We start from the raw sequence: 22461 nt of genomic DNA, 5'->3' as shown, positions 1-22461 counted from the left end.
GATCTTCTCTTTGTAATAAAAGTCAGGTATACAGGATAAATTTAAGCAAATACGCTGGTTTCTTATTCATAGTACAACATATGACATACAAAACACACAACAGTGCAACATAACAGTGCAGAGCAACAGTAAACTGTGGTATAGTTCAGTAGTATGTAGCTGTATGTGTGTATCAGTATGCTATGTTAGCTGATAAGTAGTTTTAGTTTAGTCTCAAAGTTTGTAGTAAAACAATCATAACTGTGTAATTTTAATTATGCTACCTCATCTGTCAGCATGATGCCAGTGAATCAGGTTCAGTCTCTTTGTATGTTATATCATTGTTTTGCTGTGCACCAGCACGAGCGTGAGCACGAGCAACAGGTAGCTGGCTGCAGTTCACTCAATGGCCACAGGTGTCATTAATAACAAGGGTTTCTGAATCTTACATACTGCACCTTTAAGCAACTCATCAATGCTTTTAAAATAGAAAAACAATAAATAGGTGCTGTTTATCTGTTTTTCAGAGTTGCAACCTGCTTTAGCAATAAAAAAAATTTTTTCCCTGACTATTTAAAAAGTTCCAGTTAATTTATTAAGGACCAGTTTAAGTTGACACTGCGTGGACCACAATAGACTACAGTTGCCTACATGTGTGGATGCATTACGCCTAAAGACTTAATAGCCCAATGTTACTAATATTTTTCTGAATTTTTATTTTTATATGTTGTTTAGTAAACTGTGAGAGACATATTGTGGGTGACTTGACTTAAAGTTCTTAACTACGACGAAACCGCGATGCGAGCACCGTCTTGGCTGCACAAAGGCACGTGCGATTTTACCAGTTGTCAGGTCCCGTGCCGTGCGAAACTGCCTTGTAGTTTCTAGTACATTGGCTACATACCTGTCTTTGTGTTCATCGTGCCAGCCACCTCGGTAATCGATGTTATACAGCAGTCTCTGTAGTAACATTAAAGCGTATTGGTTGACTGAGTGTGTTGCTCTGCAGGTGTGTTTGCTCAACACGGTGAAACAAACTCTGGCTACGTCTACGACATCAGGGGTGCTACAACTGCTTGCAGACAGAGTGTCCATTTATTTCTGTTTCGTTATTTTTATTTATTTTGTCCATTGCATCACAAATCAAATGCCATGGACTCAGCTGGACTCGGAAAAATATTCTGAGTCCACAAGGCTCGTGTCCGAGTCAAGTCAGAGTAAAAATGCACCCGAATCCGTGACAAGTCCATTAAAATTGGACTCATAACTCCGACTCATGTCAGAGTCTGAACTAGAGTACCCCAACTCTCTATATAGGGCATTCAAAACAGTTACTTACGAGATTTCATTTCAGTTATGATGCTACCTTAAAGGAATTGTTCACCCACAAATTAAAAATTTGTGTCCATCTGAATTTTTTTTATTATTTTTTTTATTATTGTTTTACAAATGTAAAGATGCACTAGACTGATGTCTTTGACCATTGTGGATGTTTCGCTGTTTTTTTTTTAATTTTTTAATTTTTTAATTTTTTTTTTCAGACTCCTGCAAAGGAATACTAGGTTTTTAAGATTGTGTGTACAGTTAAAATAACTTCAAACTTTTAAAAATGCGTCTCGAGACATCTGCATTCTGTTCCATTAATTTCACTGCGTCTACAGTAGAAGTTTTTTTATTCAAGAACCTGATCAGTCTGAATGGAACCTTAGAATGATTTTGCATATGTTTTGCAATAGACAGCAAGGCAACTAACTAGGTTTTGAAACAGAGATTTATATTTAAGCTGGAGAGCTTGATGTTAATGCCCAACATTAAAATTCTATTTGCCATCTTTCAGCAGCATTTGAGATCTGGTACACTTAACCAGAGGATAGCATCACTCCTCCGAGATTAACACGTTTTCTGGTGAACAGGTGCACTGCCATTTTCCACTTTTTTTTTTTTTTTTCACTCACAGGTTCGCTTTTTTGTATATTCTTTCTCTGAAGCTGGAGTTATTGCACACATGTGCATTGGAACTGCAGAGCTCCATTGACACTTAATGGGTGCATAAGGTTTGTTTAGGACATGGATAAAGTCAATTCAAAGTGTAATTCCAGCAGTTCTGTTAAATTTCGTAAGGGAAAATTCAAAGCATAATTTGAAAATGGTAAAGAAATTAATAGGACTCTCTTTAGTTACTATAGTAGTAACAGATAATTCAGAGTGTTAGCAGCCCTTAGACACATCCCCCCAGTGTTCTGGACTGGTTAATGGTAGATCAGTATGGGTTTTCCAATAGCAGATTCTTAAACTTTTACATTTGGTCCCCAATCTTACACAACTGGTTAAATTCCTAACATGGCTCTTACTGTATTTCAACACTTGTGAATTGTCTACGGCTAACTTAGACAACTCCTAAGTGAAGGTAAAATCTGCATACTCTGGCTCAGATGAAGAATATCCATTACATAGGCACTGAAGATTAAACTAGAGGCATCTGACAATGATAAACAATGATGATAAAATAGCATGTGTAGAATGCTTTAAAGTTGCATGTTTTAGGAAATTACATAAACTGTAAAATTTCAAATCCAAAAGGGTGAAACAGATGGAATATAGCAAGAACCCATACATGGATGCAATCTCAAGAATATTTTCCTTCGTAGCCAACATTTACCATATGATCAACAGTTTTAGTCAGTCATAAAGGTTTGTCCTGCCACACAAAGAGATAGTTCACCTAAAAATGAAAATTCTTGATTTTGACTTTTTTTCCCAGTGAAACGATGACAGCCTCTGTCACTATTCACTTCCATTGCATTTATTGTAAATTAAAAGATGCAATGAAAGTAAAAGGTGACTGAGACATACTGACAAACATCTTATTTGTGTACCACAGAAGAAAGAAAGTCATATGAGTTTGGAACAACATGAAGGTGACTACATGACTACAAAACATTTCAATTTTGGGTTAAATATCCTTTAATAACTGAGACCTCCACAACCAGCTGAAAACACTAAAAGTCAAAAAGCAAGGGAAAAAGACACATACAAAGAAAGAGAGAGAGAGGCTGTACTTGGTCTCTCTCTTAGTTGCACTGCTGGAGAAAGGAAGGAATGTTTCTGTGCGACTCGCTCCCCCAGTGTTTCATCTATCCACGTGCTACACATACCTAGACCACCCAAAGCCCCCCATGAATACATGGTACTATGTTTAACACATAAACACACATTCACATAAATGCACATGTGCACACACATGCTGTTGCTTTGCTCCGTGATTACAATTAAATGTGTATGCATTTGAGAAGGGGAGTGATACAGTGAGTAAAAAAGTGTTTGTGTGGAAAAACCGTAACCATGAGAAGTGACAGACATCTGTTGCTCCAGCTGAGTGGAACAGAAGAAAAAAAAGATTCACCTCCAAATCCCCCACACACAAACACCCATGCATGTGATGCAATGCATGCACACGTAAAACATGATGTGCTTTAGAGAAGAGAGATAAGGAAGAGGTGGGTGAACATCTGATAAAGTAGATTTGGAATGGGAGATATATTTGGAGAGGATCACAGAAAGAAAGAAAAAAAAGAAAAACAAGACACTAGTGTCGGAGGGAAAAAAAACAGAAATAACAGCAGAAACATTGGACAGAAGTCAACAAAGCCCATGATGCATTAAGGCATGATCGGCTGTAAAGCCCGTAAAAAAAACAATAAGGACACTTTGAAACAATACTAGTAAATTGTCAGTAGAGCTATACAAATAAAATGGACTTAAAGAACTCCCAAGCAAAGACTCACTGTGCTATCTAATTGATGAAGTAGTTTAATTATCCTTGATCTCTTTAAAGAATCACAGCCAAATATGTAGATTAAAGAGCCACTTGAGGCTTGCTCCTACAGACACAACAGGGTTAGTCACTGACCTCTGACCCGGGCATAACAGCAGCCGCACTTTGCCAGGACTTTTCGGAACAAGTGGTGGCAGGCGCAGCCCCGATGATGGTGGCCCCCCTTCATGGTCTACCCCAGTCGCTGACCATAAGATTAGCAGGCATGGGCACGGCACATCACACGCTCTCTCTCACATACACACAAATACATTCTCACGCCGGGGATGTCCCTGTAGCGGCAATTCCAAAGAGGTGTTGGGACAACCTCAAACTTAATCCTAAAAAGAAAGCAAAAGTCCTCCACTTTGATAGGGAATCATATAGTGTCCAGATATCCAGTCTCAGGTTGTCACTGCACAGAGAATTGAGACAACGACAGGCAAAAGCGCAACTCAGTCTCACTGTTTTTCCTCTCTGCTGCTCTCACTGTCTGCTCAAATGACAGACTGTAAGACTGCCAGAGAGAAAGAGTGAGAGAGCGAGAGGAGAGAGAGAGAGGAGGGGGTGAGGGGGTGGAGTCAGCAGCTCGATTTACTGGTTATTCCAGGATACATCTCCCACTCCCCCTTTTTTACCCCTCATCTTGCGTTCCACCTAAACTCCAGTTTTCTCTCTCTCTCTCTGTCTCCATTCCATTGAACCATCTGACTTTGTCTTTTTTGCTCTCTTTAAAAGGAATTTTCCAGGTTCAGTACAAGTTAAGCTCATTCGACAGCATTTGTGACATAATGTTCATTACCACAAAATAATTTTGACTCGTCTGTCATTTAAAAAAAAAAAAAAAAAAGCAAAAATCGTGTTTACAGTAAGGCACTTCCAATGTAAGTGAATGGGGCCAGTCCATAAACATTAAAATACATATAGTTTCAAAAGTATAGCCACAAGACGTAAATATTATACTTGATAATATGATTTTAGCATGACAAGAGATTCAGGTGTTAGAGTTTACCAGATTACAGGGTTTACTGGCATTATGAGGCCAGGACAACAAAGTTGTAATATTGGATTTATCTTTACACAGAAAAGATTAGTAAGTGATTTTAATCATAGTAAAATCATGTTAACACGTATAATGTTTACATCTTGTAACTAAACTTTTGAAACATAGTCTATTTTAATGTTTATGGACTGGCCTCATTCACATCAATTGTAAATGCCTTACTGTAACAGCGATTTATGGGGGTTTTTTTAGCGAGGGACGAGCAGAATTTTTTTTTTGTGGTACTCAGCATTATGTTACAAATGCTGTCAATTTAGCTTGACTTTCCTATAAAACCATAACAATGTCAGAATAATCTATTATTCAAGAGTCTGTAATCAAGGCAGTTAGAGGCACCTTGTTGCTAAAGCCGATTTGAATGCCAGCCCTTTGTGAGTTAGATCCAAGATAAACAAGGTGGAAAAAAAAAATCTGCTCACGAGCCTAATGACACGCAATTACATGTGGTAATTATATCAGGAGTGCCAGGCTAAAGCGAGCTATGGTATCTCGCCAGCCAATTCCACCCAGAGGGCCAATAATAGGCCTGCTGAGAGAAGGTATGGGTGTGCTGTGTTTACTATACACAGAGTTTAAAGTATCACGAGGGTAACTGGATGTCAGGGGATCTGCCTTTGAGTCCTGAAAGTTACAGAACTGGGAAGATACAGTACATAGGCAAAGAGTTGGGTGTGGTGAAGATACATATTACATTTCAGCTAATAATGTTTACAGGTTTTGGTCAATTGTTTACTTCCGTCGCACTCCAATGCGCTGTCCATAAGGGGAATCTGTTCACGCTACCTCTCGCATGATGCGAGTGTGTTGCCATGTTCAAAAGAAAGCAAAACCAATGAAGCTTTTGAACAGTATTCTCTAGTAAACAAATTAAGCTGCACTTCCGATTGTATCGTGTCAGTTCTAGCACGAACATGCCAACACGTTTACATCAAGCGAGAGGCAGTGTGAACTTGGTCCCCTCATGGACACACATTGAAGAGCGACCAGAATTAAACAATTATTGTGAAAAGGACTTCAATATTGATCTGTTTCTCACCCAAAGCATTCATAATCGCTTTAGAGGACATAACCACTGGATTACTTTGATTGTCTGTGCTTTATGGAGCTTTAAAGTGCTGATCAACTTCCAATTGAATTGTATGGACCTACAGAGCTGAGATATTCTTCTAATAATCTTTGTGTTCAGCAGAAGAAAGAAAGTCATACACATCTGGGATGGCAGGAGAATTTTCAGTTTTGGGTGAACTATTCCTTTAAACTGCCTCAGTGCTGACCTCATTACATTTTTATGTGTTTTGCACAGTCACAAAAACATTGCTGTGGTGCATTTCATTTCAGCGTTCAAGGGAAACAGTTAAAAATGATGAATAGTGATGGCAAACATGTTAACTGGAGCGTTAAGGAGACAATATTACTTTTGTAGTATAATTCAGAAGACTTAAGGGAAAGTTCACCCAAAAATGATAATTCTTTCATTTAGTCACCCTCAGTCACCATTTACTTTCATTGCATCTTTTTTCATACAAAGAAAATGAATATTGACTTCTGCCTAACATCTCTTAGAACATCTTTTGTATTTAAAGAGCCCATATTATGCACATTTACAGGATCATAATTTTATTTTGGGGGTCCACATGCTTTAATGTACAAAAAACATATTTTTCTCATAATGTACATTGCTGCAGCACCTCTTTTCACCCTCTGTTTGAAATGCTCTGTTGTAGCTCATGTCTCTTTAAAGCCCCCTTTCCGAAAGCCCAGTCTGCTCTGATTGGTCAGCTGGCCCAGTCTGTTGTAATTGGTCAACCGCTTAGAGCACATCAAAAATATATGGCCACTTATCATAACCAAAGTAGCCCTTAGGCGGGCATTATGCAAATGTGTTACATAGGGACATAGCTAAGTCACGGAAGTAATGGCTGGACAGCAAACAAGGCATTTCAGGCAGTTCAGGAGCAGTGTTTTCTGTGGGAGAGTGTAACTCCCTTTGGCGTGGACTTTGTGCTTTGTAACTTTGCAGAACTTTTACATGCACACACAGCTATATTACACACTAAAGGAAAGGTAAAATCCCAAAAAGCATAATAGGGCCTCTTTAATATAAGAAAGTAATATGGGCGGTGTTCGAATTTAGTCAGAGCTCTTATATACCGACTCTTCCAGAATCTCCTGAAATCAACACCAGTTACAAGTATTTTAATATGATTATTCAAGTGTTTTATCGACTATTAATGTTTGTATTGTATTTTATTATCAATTTATGAGGTGAAACTTGTGATACTGCTGATTCAAGTTCAGTGTAAGACTTCATTATTTGTACATTAATCTTATCAACAAAATCAATAAAAACGTTTGTCGGAAAAAAAATAGTTTGTCAACGTAAACGAAGATGAGACGAAAAAGGCGCATCATGAAGATCATTAAATGACTTTATTAAAGCATACTGTTGATGAAAATATGACGATAAAAATTATACTGCAAGATATTAACAGTGCAAGATACAAACAGAAGAAACATCTTGATAATCTGTAAATACAAGATATTAGATATGGATTCACTTAATCCATTAATCCAGTGTGTTGGGCATTTCTCTGCTTGAGCTGCGCAAGTTGAACTTGCTACCACCGGCTAAATTAACCGTTTTAAAACGGGGTAAATACCTCATTCAAATGCATCCTATTTATACATGAGATTCATCAAAATATCCACAACGTTTATGGAACAACTTACATCTGCACAACGAAACGAATGAACGTGAACTTGAATTAAATGTGCTAGTCAGAATAATCGTAATTTGCATTGTGTAACTTGTGTTGTGAGAACATTTTCCATAAGAAACACGCTACACGTATTGTAATATCCTTTCATGGAAAATAAGTCTAAAGCATGAAGAATTCAGAGTACAGTAGTCTAACTTCTAAAAAGTAGCTAATACTTCCATCTATACATTATTTCAGGAGCTCAGGTTTTTCACAACAAGGACAATACGCCTATGTACATTTATACTGTATGTTTGATAAAAGTTTACATTAGAAAATGTTTATTGATTTTTCTAAATATCTGAATTAGTGCCCGACTGATATTTTGGTCGGCCGATATTATAGTAGCTAATCACGTAGCTACTTTCATTGTTGTTAGCTGAGTGGAAGCTAATTAGTAAACATGTATTCACCAAACTGTTTTGTTCAGGATTCACAGTTTGGTACCCCCTTCAACAATTCCAGTCGTTGCATTTATAAAATGTAATATTTAAACTGGTTTCCCCTGAACTTGTATAGCAGAATACGGTCTAACACCGCTGCTTATCTGTTTATCTTGACTCGGCAGTATTAATATAGTCAGCATTTGACTGATACTAAACAGTACTGATGTTTATTTAGCTATTTATTTTATTTGTATTTATTCTTTATTTTAATGGTCAGCATTTGACTGATACTTAACAGTAATACTGATGTTTATTTAGCTATTTGTTGTATTTTTATTTATTCTTTATTTAAATGGTCAGCAATTGACTGATACTAAACAGTACATATGTTTATTTATCTATTTATTTTATTTTTATTTATTCTTTATTTTAATGGTCAGAATTTGACTGATACTAAACATACAGAACTGATGTTTATTTAGCTATTTATTTTATTTTTATTTATTCTTTATTTTAATGGTCAGCAATTGACTTATACTAACAGTACTGATGTTTATTAAGCTATTTATTATATTTTTATTTATTCTTTATTTTCTCAGTGTTCATTTCTAGAATTTGTTGACTATGTATAATAATAATGTCAAATATTCTTTGATAAAAATATTTGTTTAATAAAGCAGCCTTCTGAGTACCTTTGCATAGTCATATCGGTGACAAAATCGGTGTACAATCCACATAGAAAAGGTCTGTTTTCATTCCAGCTCAAAAATTTACTATATCGGCCACCATATCGGTAATCGGTGAATTTTCCCTCTCTAAAATTGGTATCGATCGGGCTCTAATTTGAATATTTGATTAAAGTTTGGTCTGTTACAGTTTGACACTTTGTCCATTTTGCACGTTGTCAATTTTAGTCAACTAAAATGTCATTTTTGTAAAACTGACTAAAATTAATAAATATAACATGACGAAATATTGACTATTTTTAAAAGGACATTTGTCAAAAGACTAAAACTGTGATTAAAATTGAAAAATGAACACGGCAGCTGATAAATCAGGTGAAACTGTTGGCCCAATCACACTATAAACTAAAAACATAAAACAAGCAATAATGGGAATAAAATACACTTTATTAAACCTGAAAATAATATGTACAAGAAGTCCATTTCAGAAGTCATACATATTATTAGTAAACACGCACAGTAATTTCCCCTGACAATGGATCGCAATCAATAAACACACGAGTAATGTCCCATTCATAAAAGCATGACCCTACCAGACAACATACTTTATCCAATTACAAGCATTATAGCAAGTAAACAACTTTGCCAAACAGATAACAAACATCCATCCTGCCTGCAACGATGCCATCCTGAACCGTGTGACTGTGACTGATGGAACTGAACAGCATCCTCAGCTGGAACACGTGACAGCCGGTACTTCTTTGCGGTGTTTACGGACATGACATCATGACACAAAGAGGAACGACATAAGCCAGCGATTTCACGCCAAAATACAAGTTATTTTTATAGGCTTACCGAAATGAATCGGGATAAGGTAAGGGCATTGTTTTGAACTGTTTATGTACTTAATCAATAATGGCAATTTGCTCATTTTTAACCAAAAAAAAAAAAAATCTTAAATAGTGCAGCTTTAAATGGAGTTATATTTCAAATAAATAAATTACAACATTAATCCAGCTAATAATAATCACATCTTTAAACACAGATTGATAGTATCTTTATCACACTAGTATCTCCTTTTGCTTTCTCTTGGGTTTCTCTAACAAAACACCAGGGCACCACATGTTAACCTGACCACAAACATCACAAACACAGTTTACCGGATTAAGCTGAGCTTTTGTCCTGGAGATGCCCAACGTTTGAAATAGTTTCTTTCTCTGCTCAATTCTCTGCTGTAACTCACCATGTTGTCTCTGCTCCATACTTTGTTCATAAATCTCTGACCGTGTCACTTTGCACTCATGAACTCCAATGCATTAATAACATTACTGCAGGTAAAGATGTCAGTATCACGGTAGTGAGAGAGAAAAGAGGAAAAAGAAAAAAGTTCAGAAAAAATGCTGGTAGCCGCAAAAGCACGAGACTGTCTACCCTGTTTGAACTGAATAATTACATCAGACACATGAACAACTCCCAAAGAATCACTACGGGAATCCCAAGCAAACATTCACAGAATAATTAGATACATTTTAAAAAATTAGTCATTTTGATATTTAAATGAGTTATAAAAAACAGGAAGCAGAATATACAAATGTAGCCCAGACTACAGCCAACAGGGCTGGAAACAAAACGACCCATGTGAGGGCAAAATAACTGAAAAAGATAAGGGCAAAACAGAACAAACGCCAAATAAACTGAGAACAGACCTTGTAAAAAAAGAATCCAACAGTGGTATAAAAGAACAGCAGAACGGACCAACAGAACCAAATAGAATACACAAGAGAAAACAAACCAGCACAGAACAGAACAAACAGAGGGAATATAAAACGGGAAGCAACCGAGGAGGGCAGGTGAGGGATATGAACTAATAATCAGATAGATAACAGGGAAAATGAGGGGGGCAGAGTAAAAAAAACAAGACAGAGAGCACATAGGGAAAACAATAGAATATCAAAACACAAAACAATTTCAAGTGTGAAAAGCCCAGTGGAAGGTTGTTACTGATGTAAAGATTTAAGACACATGTAAGTACAAGAAAGAGTGTGTCAACTGACTGTGTGTGTGTTTGTTGGAATGTTGGATGCTAGGGGAGGTTGTTGAAGAAGAGCAGGAAATGGAAAGCAGGCCTCTTCTCTCTTCTCAGAGTACATGAGCAGCTGGGGATTGTGCTAAATGTGTGTGTGTGAGTGTGTATGTTTGTGTAAGTGTGCATGTGTGTTGGTGGAATTAGCCTTTCTCTAGAGTCCGATTACCCTGTGTCTATTGCAGAAAAGCACAGAGGCTGGCAGTAAGAAAGATGAGCCAATAAGGGCATGGAACTAACCATTTTCCCACCAGGCCATGTGTGAAGGATGCAAAACGTCTGTACAGAGGCTGTTAAGTGCTAACTGCTTTAAAGTCGAACCAGTAAGAATAACTGAGTGTGTGCCAGATATTTTTTAGTATCACTCAACAGAAGATATATTTATTCATTGTTTTTTATCCTTGCATACAAAAGAATGGCGAGTTAAGTTCATTACATGCACCTCAAGTACAGTTAAGTCTGATCTTAACAATGATATGTGTGTGGAGGCATGACAGAGTGGTGCCGGGTCAGACAACTCACAACATATGCATTCAAGGTGACAGTTATTAAATTACTGGAAGTCGTACTGTATTGTTGTTTGCTAATATTCATTCCTGCTGCTAGATGCCCTAATGTAATGGGCTGCGTAACTGGCCATAGCTTTTCAAAATCTGATCACAAATTGTATGCATTGGCGATAAAAATAAGATGTTGTTTTATTTTGATAAGGAATCCGTTTTCTTGCTGCTGAAAATTAACATTCTGGAGGGGAAAGTATTTTATATAAACTGCAGCAGTGCTCAATGCATGATATCATGAACAAGATGAACCATTATAAATGCATGAATCAAACTCACTCAGACTACAGACAATTTATGACATGGTTTTCTACACATCGTTTTATTTATATATTTTTTTATAATATCCCTGTAAGTGGAAAGAGACAAATCATGTAGAACAATGAAATCACTCACAGTGACATTAACTTTTCCTCTGTCTTGCCTACCCTCTACTACACTACAGTAACTCACTGGAAGTCAGGTGACGTTCATTGTGCATGTGTATTGTCTCGCTGCATTGTGTCAAATAAAGTTAAACTGTTCTGAAATTTGTTGCATTGTTGGACACGCCCACATTGCATTGTCAGCAGCTCCTGGCACCCATGTCGCCTCAAATCATCAACACTCATTGAAAATTAATGACTTCCGGTTGCTTTGTCACTGCAAACCATTATTAGTGTCATTTAAAGTGGCTGATATGTTCACACAAGGACTTGCGTTGTTTAGGGCTAAAAATCTGCATTATTCTCACTTGAATGCGGGGGCCATAGTGAACGAGCTTCTCTCATAGTGCTCATAAATGTGCAACAGACAACAAGATTTTCAATTAAAAACTTTATTAAATTTCAGGTTGTTTCTCACCGAAAACTATCGCAGGCCTTCAGAAGACTTGAAACAGAATGACTTGTATGAACTACATGAGGGTGATTAAAATATGACAGAAGTTTTATTTTTGGGGGAACTATTCCTTTAATGCCTTTAATGCAACCTGTCATGCTGATGTGTCTGCATTGTGACGTGAATGGCAGAGGATTTACTTGCGAGGACAGATGACAGCTGTAAATGCCTATAACCTACAGTATATAATCCAACTGCACAGAACAGAACAAACAGTATTTTGATTTGGTTAAAAGGAAGACAAATTAAATTAAAACTAAAAAGTTTTCTAAGTGCATTCTCAGATGCAACAACTTTTGCTGGACATTAACCATGTGGTGCTTTTCTTTTTGTATTTATCTGTTCATGTGTTCAGTGCTTACTACAGAGAGAAACTGACCTGCATGGCTACGACAACACATACAGTAGTTCTCATGGTAATGTTTGTATTGCACTTTTCTCTCTTCTTCTCTCTAATCTCTCCATCTCTTCCTTACTCTTTCCTAGACCAGTTCTTTTGGCCCAGCGCAATATTTGAAGAAATTATACATGACTCATCATGTTTGTTTTTCAGTTGAGATGTGCGATCAAATAATTTTGGTGGCAAATACCTCCCTCAAAATCAACATCCTGAGAATCCACAAATGAGCTACATATGTGAATTAAATTGCCATGTCAACATCTTTTGAAGTGTATTTATTATACAAAATGTATCACATAAATTACAATCATGTGATCCTATGGTTAATAAGCCTCTCACTTAAGGTTTGATCTACAAATCAAATAATATTCAAAACCTCTTTTAACACTAAATTTAGTGTTACACATTAATACAGGGTGCATTAACATTTTCGGTCAGTAGGGGGAGTATATACTATATGCCTGAGTAAATAATTTTTACCAGTCTCAAGAATCTTCTTAGCTGATGTACTGTCAAACCCAAGGGCCAAGCAAGAATCAGGCATTTCCTTGGCATTTCTAGGACTGTTTGATGAAAATGTAGTCTGCTAAAAGAGCATCTTTTTGGCTGTCTAAAAACTCAATTACTTGAATATGAACTGAGTAACAGAATGAAAATGAATATAAAAGGGTTATTTCTACCATCAGAACAGCGGTTTCTTGTGCTGAACAAATAAGAATATTCAAGTTGTAATAAATCATGCCTGGCATTTGAATATTGTAATCTGTCTGCATAGAGACACGTTAGAATTCCATGGCAACAGGGCAAAGAAACAAAGAGGGAATGTGAGGTGAAGTGTGCATTAATACTCTTTTTATCGTCTCTCCTTACTCCCTCTCTCTGTTTTTGTCTTTCTCGTGCCATTCCTCTCTCTTTCCCTTCCTTTCCTTACTCTTTATTTCTTTATTCTCTCCACTTCATTACCTCTGTTTATGACTCTTCCCTTGACACACTCATATTCATAAACACATGCAAACATATCTCCTACTACATGGACACGAGGATTAATGCAAATACATCCAGACCTCTGGGTCCCATATTCTGAGGCGACTTTAAGACACGAGGCTTACAATATTTTGCTTTTTCTGTCTTCTTTTATTTTCCTTTTTTTTTTCTAGCTAACAATTGGATACTCATAAACTTATTTAAAGTTACCCTGCCAAAAAAAAAAAAAATGTAACCAGCATGCAATTCCCATGCTGGTCTAGGCTGGTTTATGTTGGTAGTGCTGGTTTGGTGCTAGTCTAGCTGGTGGATATGTACTGTATATAGTATAAAATGCATTATGTGTTTTTACCAATTTCAAGCATTAGCCTTATTTACAAAAAAAAAAAAGGAGGAAAAAAAGGTGCTCAGCCAACTAAAGACCCCTACTTTAACAGTGAAGGGAACAATGATATTTCTAACAGTTCAAGGCAGCATGGAAACATTGCACTTTCTGAACAAAAGTAAAAATATGCAATAATCAACACAACTGTCCTTTCATTTACAACTGTGCCTAAATTCCCTTAATTTAAAATGTTTTGTGTCCCTCTTTCTCCTTCTGCAACCATTTCTAAATCATGCGTAATGACTTCACATACTGAACCTACGCCATATTCAATTTTTATTAGGATTCTTTGAATGATTTCTCATTCTTTCATCTTTCTCTTCCTCTTTCCAAAAGCAGTCACTCCAGTTTAGGCTTGTATGAATAAGCAACTGTGGAAGGATGGAGAGAAAGAGAGAGAGCTGGCAGAAAGCCGGTTGGCTGCAGCGAGCTGGTTTTGTGCTCTGCACTTTGTTTGCTAGTCTGTCTCCAAGTCCAGGCCAAGAGATTGGCCAGGAAACTTCCACAAATATATACAGAAATGTGAGCATGCTCACATATTCAGACACTCACGCACATGCAAATATATGTCATATATAAACATGCACAGAATTCCTGTAATTTCCTTCCATAGTATGTGCAGAATTCGATGAAGAACTTTGTGGTTGTTAATGAAGTACTTTCTGGTGGTATGCAGGTGAATTTTGTTGCACACTTCAGAATCTCAGCAGATGCAGTGTGTCATCTGGGTATTGTTTACCAACTGTATCATGAACACTGAGTATTCAGAGGTACTGCTTTTTGCATACTATGTAGTGGGGGAGTATGTATAATCGGACATTTTACTGTAGCTTCCCAAGCTACAAGCTACTCCCAACTTCAAACTAAAGTCAAGCTTATTAAAGCTATTAAAAAAAGAAAATATTTTTTTAAATATATAAAAATCTGATGATATTTTTTATTCTGCAATCAGAAGTTCTAATACATCACCTGATAGCCCATTTGCCTGTTTTATGTGATGTCACCATATGACCGAGCCACAATGTTTGAGACCAAAAGTCCATATTCCTTCAGTGTGCTGCACTGTGGGATGCAACATAATCTGACTAATGTTTTTGTTTCTATTTCAAAATTTAAAGCCATAATGTTATCATTCTTACAATAAAGTTATATCTTTCAAGTGACACAGCTTTGTTTTGCCCAAGTCAAGCAGTGTTGAAGGGGTAGAGATGGGATAAAACACATTGATTTTTGCTAAATTTTTTAGACATGTATTGTCATTACATGTGTCAATTCAATTAAAAAAATAATCGAGATGGAGATAATTAAACTGGCAATACACATAGGACGATGCCAAATTCATAACACCCAGACAGTATAAAGGTATGTCATAATTTTAACAGATTAAATGAATAAAAACCACTATAGTGTCAATATACGGTCCTAAATATTTAATGTGTATATACTCATGTTAGTCAAACTACACATCAGAAAATTATGAAGCACAGACTTTATTCATGCCACCAGATTACAGTGTAATCATAGTAGTCATATACATTAATATGCCTCAGTTGCTTTCTGTGTATTCTTTATGAGTTAAACGCAGCTCTTACATTTCATCAAGATGGGATCATTGCAACCACTTTGTAATATTGTGAGCAAATCAGAGCAGAAAACAACACAAAAACATTTGTAACTTCTGAATGAGAGATTTGATGTACTGGTAGGTGTGTATACTCACCAGTTACACATCAGACTTGCATACAGACATGAATCATAGACAAAATATACTTAAATGTCATCAAAAGTTAAATTTGACATTATTTGTGCTGACTTTAGACCAGTATACACTTTTCCTGGCACTTAGCATAGATCAAAAGCAATTTTGATGGGGGTTTTTATGCCGTTTCACAGTTGTTTTTACATTCACTGCCATTGCTAAAATATATACTAAACTAATAAAACTAGAAAAACCTATTTTATATAACTGTTGAAATATAGTGATAAACAGCAGCAATTAATTAAATATTTAGTCTCTTGAAATGAAGACAGAAACTCGTTCAAAAATTTAGCTCCTAACAGGAAAAGCTATTGTGAAAATAGCTGAGCTGCTTTCATGCTACAGGAACGTAGTTGAGTTAGTAGCGCCACTACTTTTAGTTAGTTACTCCCCATCACTGATTTGGAGACAGTGATACATACATAGACACTACAGAATCAGCTGCATTAAAAATCTAATGTGAAAGGTACCAGGCGGTGACTCCCAAAATCCCTCTCACCAAAAACTCCCTAACCCCTGCATACTGCACTTAAACACAAGTACCTCAACTTACATTAACATTCTCCGCCCAGACCCTATAAATCTAGTCGCAAAGATGTCCTGAGGAGGATTTCTAAAGATTTTTAAAGATTAGTTTTGAGATTTAAATGTATAGGTTTATCTAATGTAAACACATTCCTTCTTTGCAACTTCACATCTTGACGTTCACCACAGTCAGACAAGCACAAATTAATGCTAAGATTATGTAAGGCATATCTGTTTTAAGTTATAATGTATACAGACTCCAAACTTCATCTGGTCCCATTTCCTTATAAAGTCTCCCCTTACTCTAAATCTTATTTTGATGTTTGGATCAGCAAACATTTCCTCAGTCCTTGAACTTTTCTTGTGGTTTCTGTTCATAAAACATCACAGTGTGGAAGTGCTGACTGTGGACCAGTTTTGTACTCTGATACCTAAAGAAGCAGATCATTATGTGCTAACAAAAACAGCTTTTAGTATGTGAAATTTTTATGGCTGCAGACACAGACCCCAGCCTCTCTGGCTGTATCCACTGTCGATTCTGTTCGTACACAGTTCGATTATGAAAGATACTGGCAACCACACACCATTCCTGATGTGACTTCCTTACATTTTTAGGATTAACATCCGAATTTAAAGTGCGGTTCACTCAAAAATAATATTCTTGCATATTTTTTGGATTTACGCTTTTAAATTTCATAACAAATTTCCATCAAATTGAATTGATTAATCTTACTTAATCTTACTCAGCTAAATTTGATGGAAATTTGTTATGAAATTTAAAAGCGTAAATCTTAAAATAGCCTAAAGTATTTTTTGAGTATTGATGTGTGCAGTGTTAATGAAACAACACACGATAACTAGTTGCATCATTTCCACTATTGTTATGGGCATTACTCTTGGCTGTTGTGAGTTTGAGGATTATCATCTATTACCGGTTTATACAGGCATTATTCAACCTGTGTTTGTCTCCTGTTGTATGTATAGAACCATTTGAGAGTCACACCTGTTAGTAAATACAGACATGAATCTGAAACAGTGACTGTGTGAACAAACCCCATGTCTACTTGTATGTAATACTATGAGACAAAAATGACTCCTCAGTAATGTCAGACTCCCTTTTACTGTGAGCACTGGATCAAAGGCTATCCTCCCTAGAGCTACGTTTATCATGGTGACTTTGCTATGGCATTTGGAAGAACGTGTACCCTTACAAAAAATAACTGCAATTTTTAACTGTAGTACAAGTGTGGTAAATTGGACAGAATATTACTGCAGTATTGGAAACTGCAGGAATACTGCATCCAAATAAGCACACTTGTACTGCAGCACTGGAAACTGCAGGAATACTGCGTCCAAATTACCACACTCATAATGCAGTATTGAAAATAGAAGGAATACTGCGTCCAAATTACCACACTTGTACTGCAGTCCTGCAGACTGCAGGAATACTGCATTCAATTTACCACACTTGTAATGCAGTACTAAAGAATGCAGGAAAAGTGTGTCCAAATTTCCACACTTGTAATGCAGTACTGAACACTGTAGGAATGCTGCGTCCAAATTACCACACTTGCACTGCAGTAGTGAAAACTGCAGGAATACTGCATCCAAATAACCACATTTTTTATGCAGTACTGAAAACTGCAGGAATACTATGTCCAAATTACTACACTTGTACTGCTGTACTAAAAATTGCAGGAATACTATGTCCAAATTACCACGCTTGTACTGCAGTACTGAAAACAGCAGGAATACTGCGTCCAATTTTGCACACTTGTACTACAGTTAATAAACTGCAGTAAGAAAGGCCCAACATAAAACAGCCCAAGTCCAGTACACACAAAACACGGCCCATCCACTTCTCAAGCTCCTCCCTGAAAGATTCAATGAAAGCAAAATTGAAGTTTTGTGGATTTTAGTCCATGTCTATAACCTCTGAACCCATCTATATGCTAGTGTACTCCTGAAAGATAACAAAATTAACCTTACCTAGCAGATATGCACATTTAAAATTCACAGCCTTGAATGTTCTCTCAAATGGTTATGTATGTCCCTCCCCCAAATACCACCTGCAACCAACTAGAAAGTAGTAAATCGTGTTCATGGCTATTTATCATCCCTATCATGGTTATTGACTACTTAAAAATAAAAGTGATGATCCCTTCAATATGACTTATCCAAACTTCCTTTTTCAACACAGGGAATTAAACTGTGCTGATCAAGCCATTTCATGGGGTCTTTAACCACAGATCGATCAACAATGGGTTGCATCTCACCCATCATTCATCATATATCAACATTCAATTAATAACACAACACAGTGGAGTATACAAACAGCACAACAGCTTTATGATATGTCAGGGGCTCATCCTATTTTAGAAGCTGATTGAGAGGATGATGACTGATGGTTGCTGGGTGTCAAGGTTTGGCTTGCAGTTTATCAACATGTCACCCACTCTGGAGCATTTACCTAAGAATATGTCTGCTCTCCAGAACAACCCAGGCCTAAAAGCTTATGTTTTGACCTCATTTAGATTCCCTTGTTGTACATGTGCTCTATAGAATGACATCTGTTTCTTCTCTTTTATTCTGTCGCCCTTATGATGTGCAAGGTTAGACCCCTGTAGTTTTATGAAGTTATTTACAGGATGAGGTGGACAACAGACTCCACTATAGCAATAATTGTCATTATTTATGTACTAATCAAGGCTTGATGTGCATTAAAGACCCCATGAAATGGCCTGACAAGTGCAGCTGTCTTTTATTTGTGGACGAATTTCCTGTTGATACAGTTGGGTTTGTGGTGGGAAATATAGAGCTTCTCATTTTGTTTAATAGGCAATAGGCTTTAGTCATATCCCAGCTATTAACCATGATTTTCTACTTGCTAGTTGGTTGCAGGTGAGGTGATATTAGGTTCTCATTCTAGAGAGCATTTGATTAGATAAAAATCTGTGTAGTGCAAAATGAGTTGTCAATATTTTTGGTCTCTTTTCTTGGTATAGAATGATGAGATATTTCAAATGCATATATCAGTTAAAAATGAATTTTGTCAATGTTTAGGAGACAGAGCATGTGAGCGGAGCGGAGCTGTAATAATTTTTAAGTAAGGTAAGGTACCTTAATTGATAAGTAAGGTATCTTGTTGTTTTGCCATCATGTCAGTGCAGCTGCCTATAATGCAGGCCTGGTTCTGCGGGGTTGCGAACGTTAGAGCACCCTCAATTGAATATGTAAGATTAATAATATTGTATATTGGCAAAGCCTTTTTCCTTGAATCCCGGCAAACACACACAAAAAATTCCTGCATCAAAACCAATAAACATGTATGATCTTGCAGATCAGTGTGTCCTAATTTGCAGGAGCAGCATTCTGCTTTCATGCCTCTATTGTACAACTGAGCATTTGGTTGGTAAAAATTTCCACTCTCGCATAGAGAATTTCATAGCGGAATTATCTCACTTAATCGACCACCTGTTGCTTTCGATTTCTGCTTTGGGATAAAGTGGCACATAACTGCTGGTCAGTTTCCCAAAGCCAAATCCACACCTTAACGATGAGTGAAATGTAAAAAAAAAAAAAAAAAAAAAAAACAAATTACTCTATGTTAGTGGTTGCAGATAACATCTTCGACATCGCTTGCTGCATTCATGCGCATAGAAAAAATCTATAAATGATTGTACATTAGAAAAAAAACTTTTTTTTTAAATGAAGGCAGTGTAATTTGTGAATTAAATAATTTTTATTTGTTTTAGGATCATTAAACATGAAACTTGAAAACATTTCATCTAATATAAATATTGGACAAAATCTCACTTTATGCAGGACAAATATGTTTTATTTGTTAAATCCATGGTTAAAACCTGCTGTACATATGAAGAGTGCATGTACAACACATGATCGTTTGACATATATAAAGTCCAGATTCACTTTATAATGCTTTAAAAATATCAAGCAAAAAACAAAGGGGGCACATGGTATCTACTAATATAATAATTATTATATAAATAACCACAGTCCTTTAGATTGCACATGATTTGTACATATACAATTGTAGGGAATATTAATAAAGCAACAAGACTGAAAAAGAGAAAAACATTCACTGCTGTTTTCTGGATAACTTAATACACCCTTTAAAACTGAACACAAAATTAGGATGAGAAATTGCTCATTTTAACTTACAGACCCAAAGTCTAAATCAGAAACATATTAATGTATCAAATCTATAATCATTCCTCGGAGACAACTGAAAAACAATTATGAATTTCACTTTTACATGCAATATTTTCCCTGGTACCACTCCATGTTTTCATTATTGCCATAAACGACTCGAACCGACTTTAAAGTTGAAAAGATTGTAGTTTTCTGGGTCGGTTGTATCACTCGGGTCCAGTTTAAACTGAAAAGCGCAAATTTGCGCGTATGCGAGTTTCCGTGCCACCGCACATACAGTATGTTTTATCACTTGTAGAGGCATGTTTGATGACTTGTTTAAAGTAAATAATGGTAATTTAGAACTGAATTTTTTTAAGGTATTATTTGAAGATGCTCAATGGCATATGTGCTAACAGAGAAATATTTGACTGATTACAAATGATAATGAAGGTCTGGTTGACCCGATCATCTAACAGCAGTTGTAAACCAGTCCAAAATAAAACGCGAGATTTTATATACAAAAACACAACAATACAATCACATAATTTCAGATGTGTACATTACTAATAATTTGATAATTTAATAAATGTTGGCCTGTAGTCTATATTTCACCCAGAGGTGCACCTCAGCCCATGTGGGCAAAGGGGCAGTTGCTCGGGCCACTGTAGCTACCCCCTGTGTGCGTGCTTGGAACCAAGTATACTACAGAGAAATTTAATGTCGGAGAGGGATTTGAGCGAACGTATTTTTACCGGTGAGCGTGAGCGGTACTTGAGCAGAGCGTCTGCTCGGGCCGTGAGCGGCTGAGCGGTGCGCACACGCATGGAGCGTGTTATTGAGCGGAGTGTCACACTGCTCCGCTTCGCTCACATGCTCTGTTAGGAGTACACTTGCATATAGATGACCACAAAACTTACAGACATGATCCACAAAAAAAAAAAAAAAGCCACAAACTCTAATTTTAATTTATGAATATTATGCTTAAAATATGCAATTGTGAAAATACACATGCATACACTCACACTGGGAAATCCTAAAACACCCAGCACCAATTTTCCCCAGTGTGCCAGCGCAGATCCAAACTGTGGTAACAAAGGTCCTTTTAAGGTTGGAACTTGCTTAGCCTATGGTTCTCATGGGAGAACTGACTCCACATTCCGCCAGATGTGTGTTTTTGTTTTTGTCCAAGGAATATATGGAGAGAGAGGTCTTTATAATGGGCCAGCTTATGAATGGATGACAATCTCTTGCAGAACAAACTTTATATAGAGGATTTTACCCAGTGTAAAAATTATACTGTATGTAATGTTTTGTCAAATATCCCTTCAAAAAATCGTAGTTTTGCACAGCAGGTATAGCCTACTCTACTGTTTTGTTGAACGCATAATTATTATTGACTGTAAAGAGAGTGACACATCATAAAGCAACACTTTGCAGAGCAAAGAAGCTTTGCTGCAACTGAATAATAAATGAAGATTGATGAATAAAATAGCTATGAAAAAAAACTGAACTTCACAGTGTTCTGAGACATATCAGCCTTGCATGCACATAAGGCACTAAATATAAATTACATAGCCATGAAAATTCTACATAAATAAAACAAGGATTCTGAACAAAACATACTCCTCAGTGCCTTAAAATATTAAAGGATAGTTCACCCAAATATATATATATATATATTTGTCATCATTTGCCAACCCTCATGTTGTTCCAAACCCATTCCATTCTTACATGGAGCACAAAATGAGGCATTAGAAGGACAGCCTCAGTCACCATTCACTTGTATTGTCCAGATAGATGCAATGAAAGTGAATGGTGACTGAAACTAACACTCTGTCTAACATCCCTTTTTGTGTTCCACCGAAGAAAGTAATACAGGTTTGGAACAACATGAGAGTGAGTTAGTAATGACAGAATTTAAATTTTTCAGGTAAAATGTCTCTTAAAAATATTCAATATTTAATTACAGAAAACGTTTAAAGAAGAGAGAAATTCTGTATCATCAAAAGGCACATCCATTAAATTTATGACATTTCAGCAAGTGTAT

General features: G+C 36.5%; 1 protein-coding gene across 3 annotated transcripts in view; it reads right to left on the bottom strand.

The window, feature by feature from the left end:
- The window catches only part of LOC127419158 (rho guanine nucleotide exchange factor 25-like), a 131820-nt gene that overhangs the window by 91108 nt on the left and 18251 nt on the right, over positions 1–22461 (bottom strand). Inside the window, exon 1 of one of the 3 annotated variants that reach the window (XM_051660332.1) lies at positions 3890–4286. The exons of the other annotated variants lie outside the window; for them this stretch is intronic. Within the exon in view, the coding sequence (XP_051516292.1) occupies positions 3890–3983 (94 nt within the window). The 5' untranslated portion in view covers positions 3984–4286. Of the gene's footprint in view, positions 1–3889; positions 4287–22461 lie in introns of those variants that run through there. 3 annotated transcript variants of the gene reach the window in all.

This window comes from Myxocyprinus asiaticus, chromosome 28 (genome assembly GCF_019703515.2).
Source record: "Myxocyprinus asiaticus isolate MX2 ecotype Aquarium Trade chromosome 28, UBuf_Myxa_2, whole genome shotgun sequence".
Classification (NCBI taxonomy): domain Eukaryota; kingdom Metazoa; phylum Chordata; class Actinopteri; order Cypriniformes; family Catostomidae; genus Myxocyprinus; species Myxocyprinus asiaticus.
Note: the sequence above shows the minus strand (reverse complement) of the source record. Positions and strands in the feature narration are given on the sequence as shown.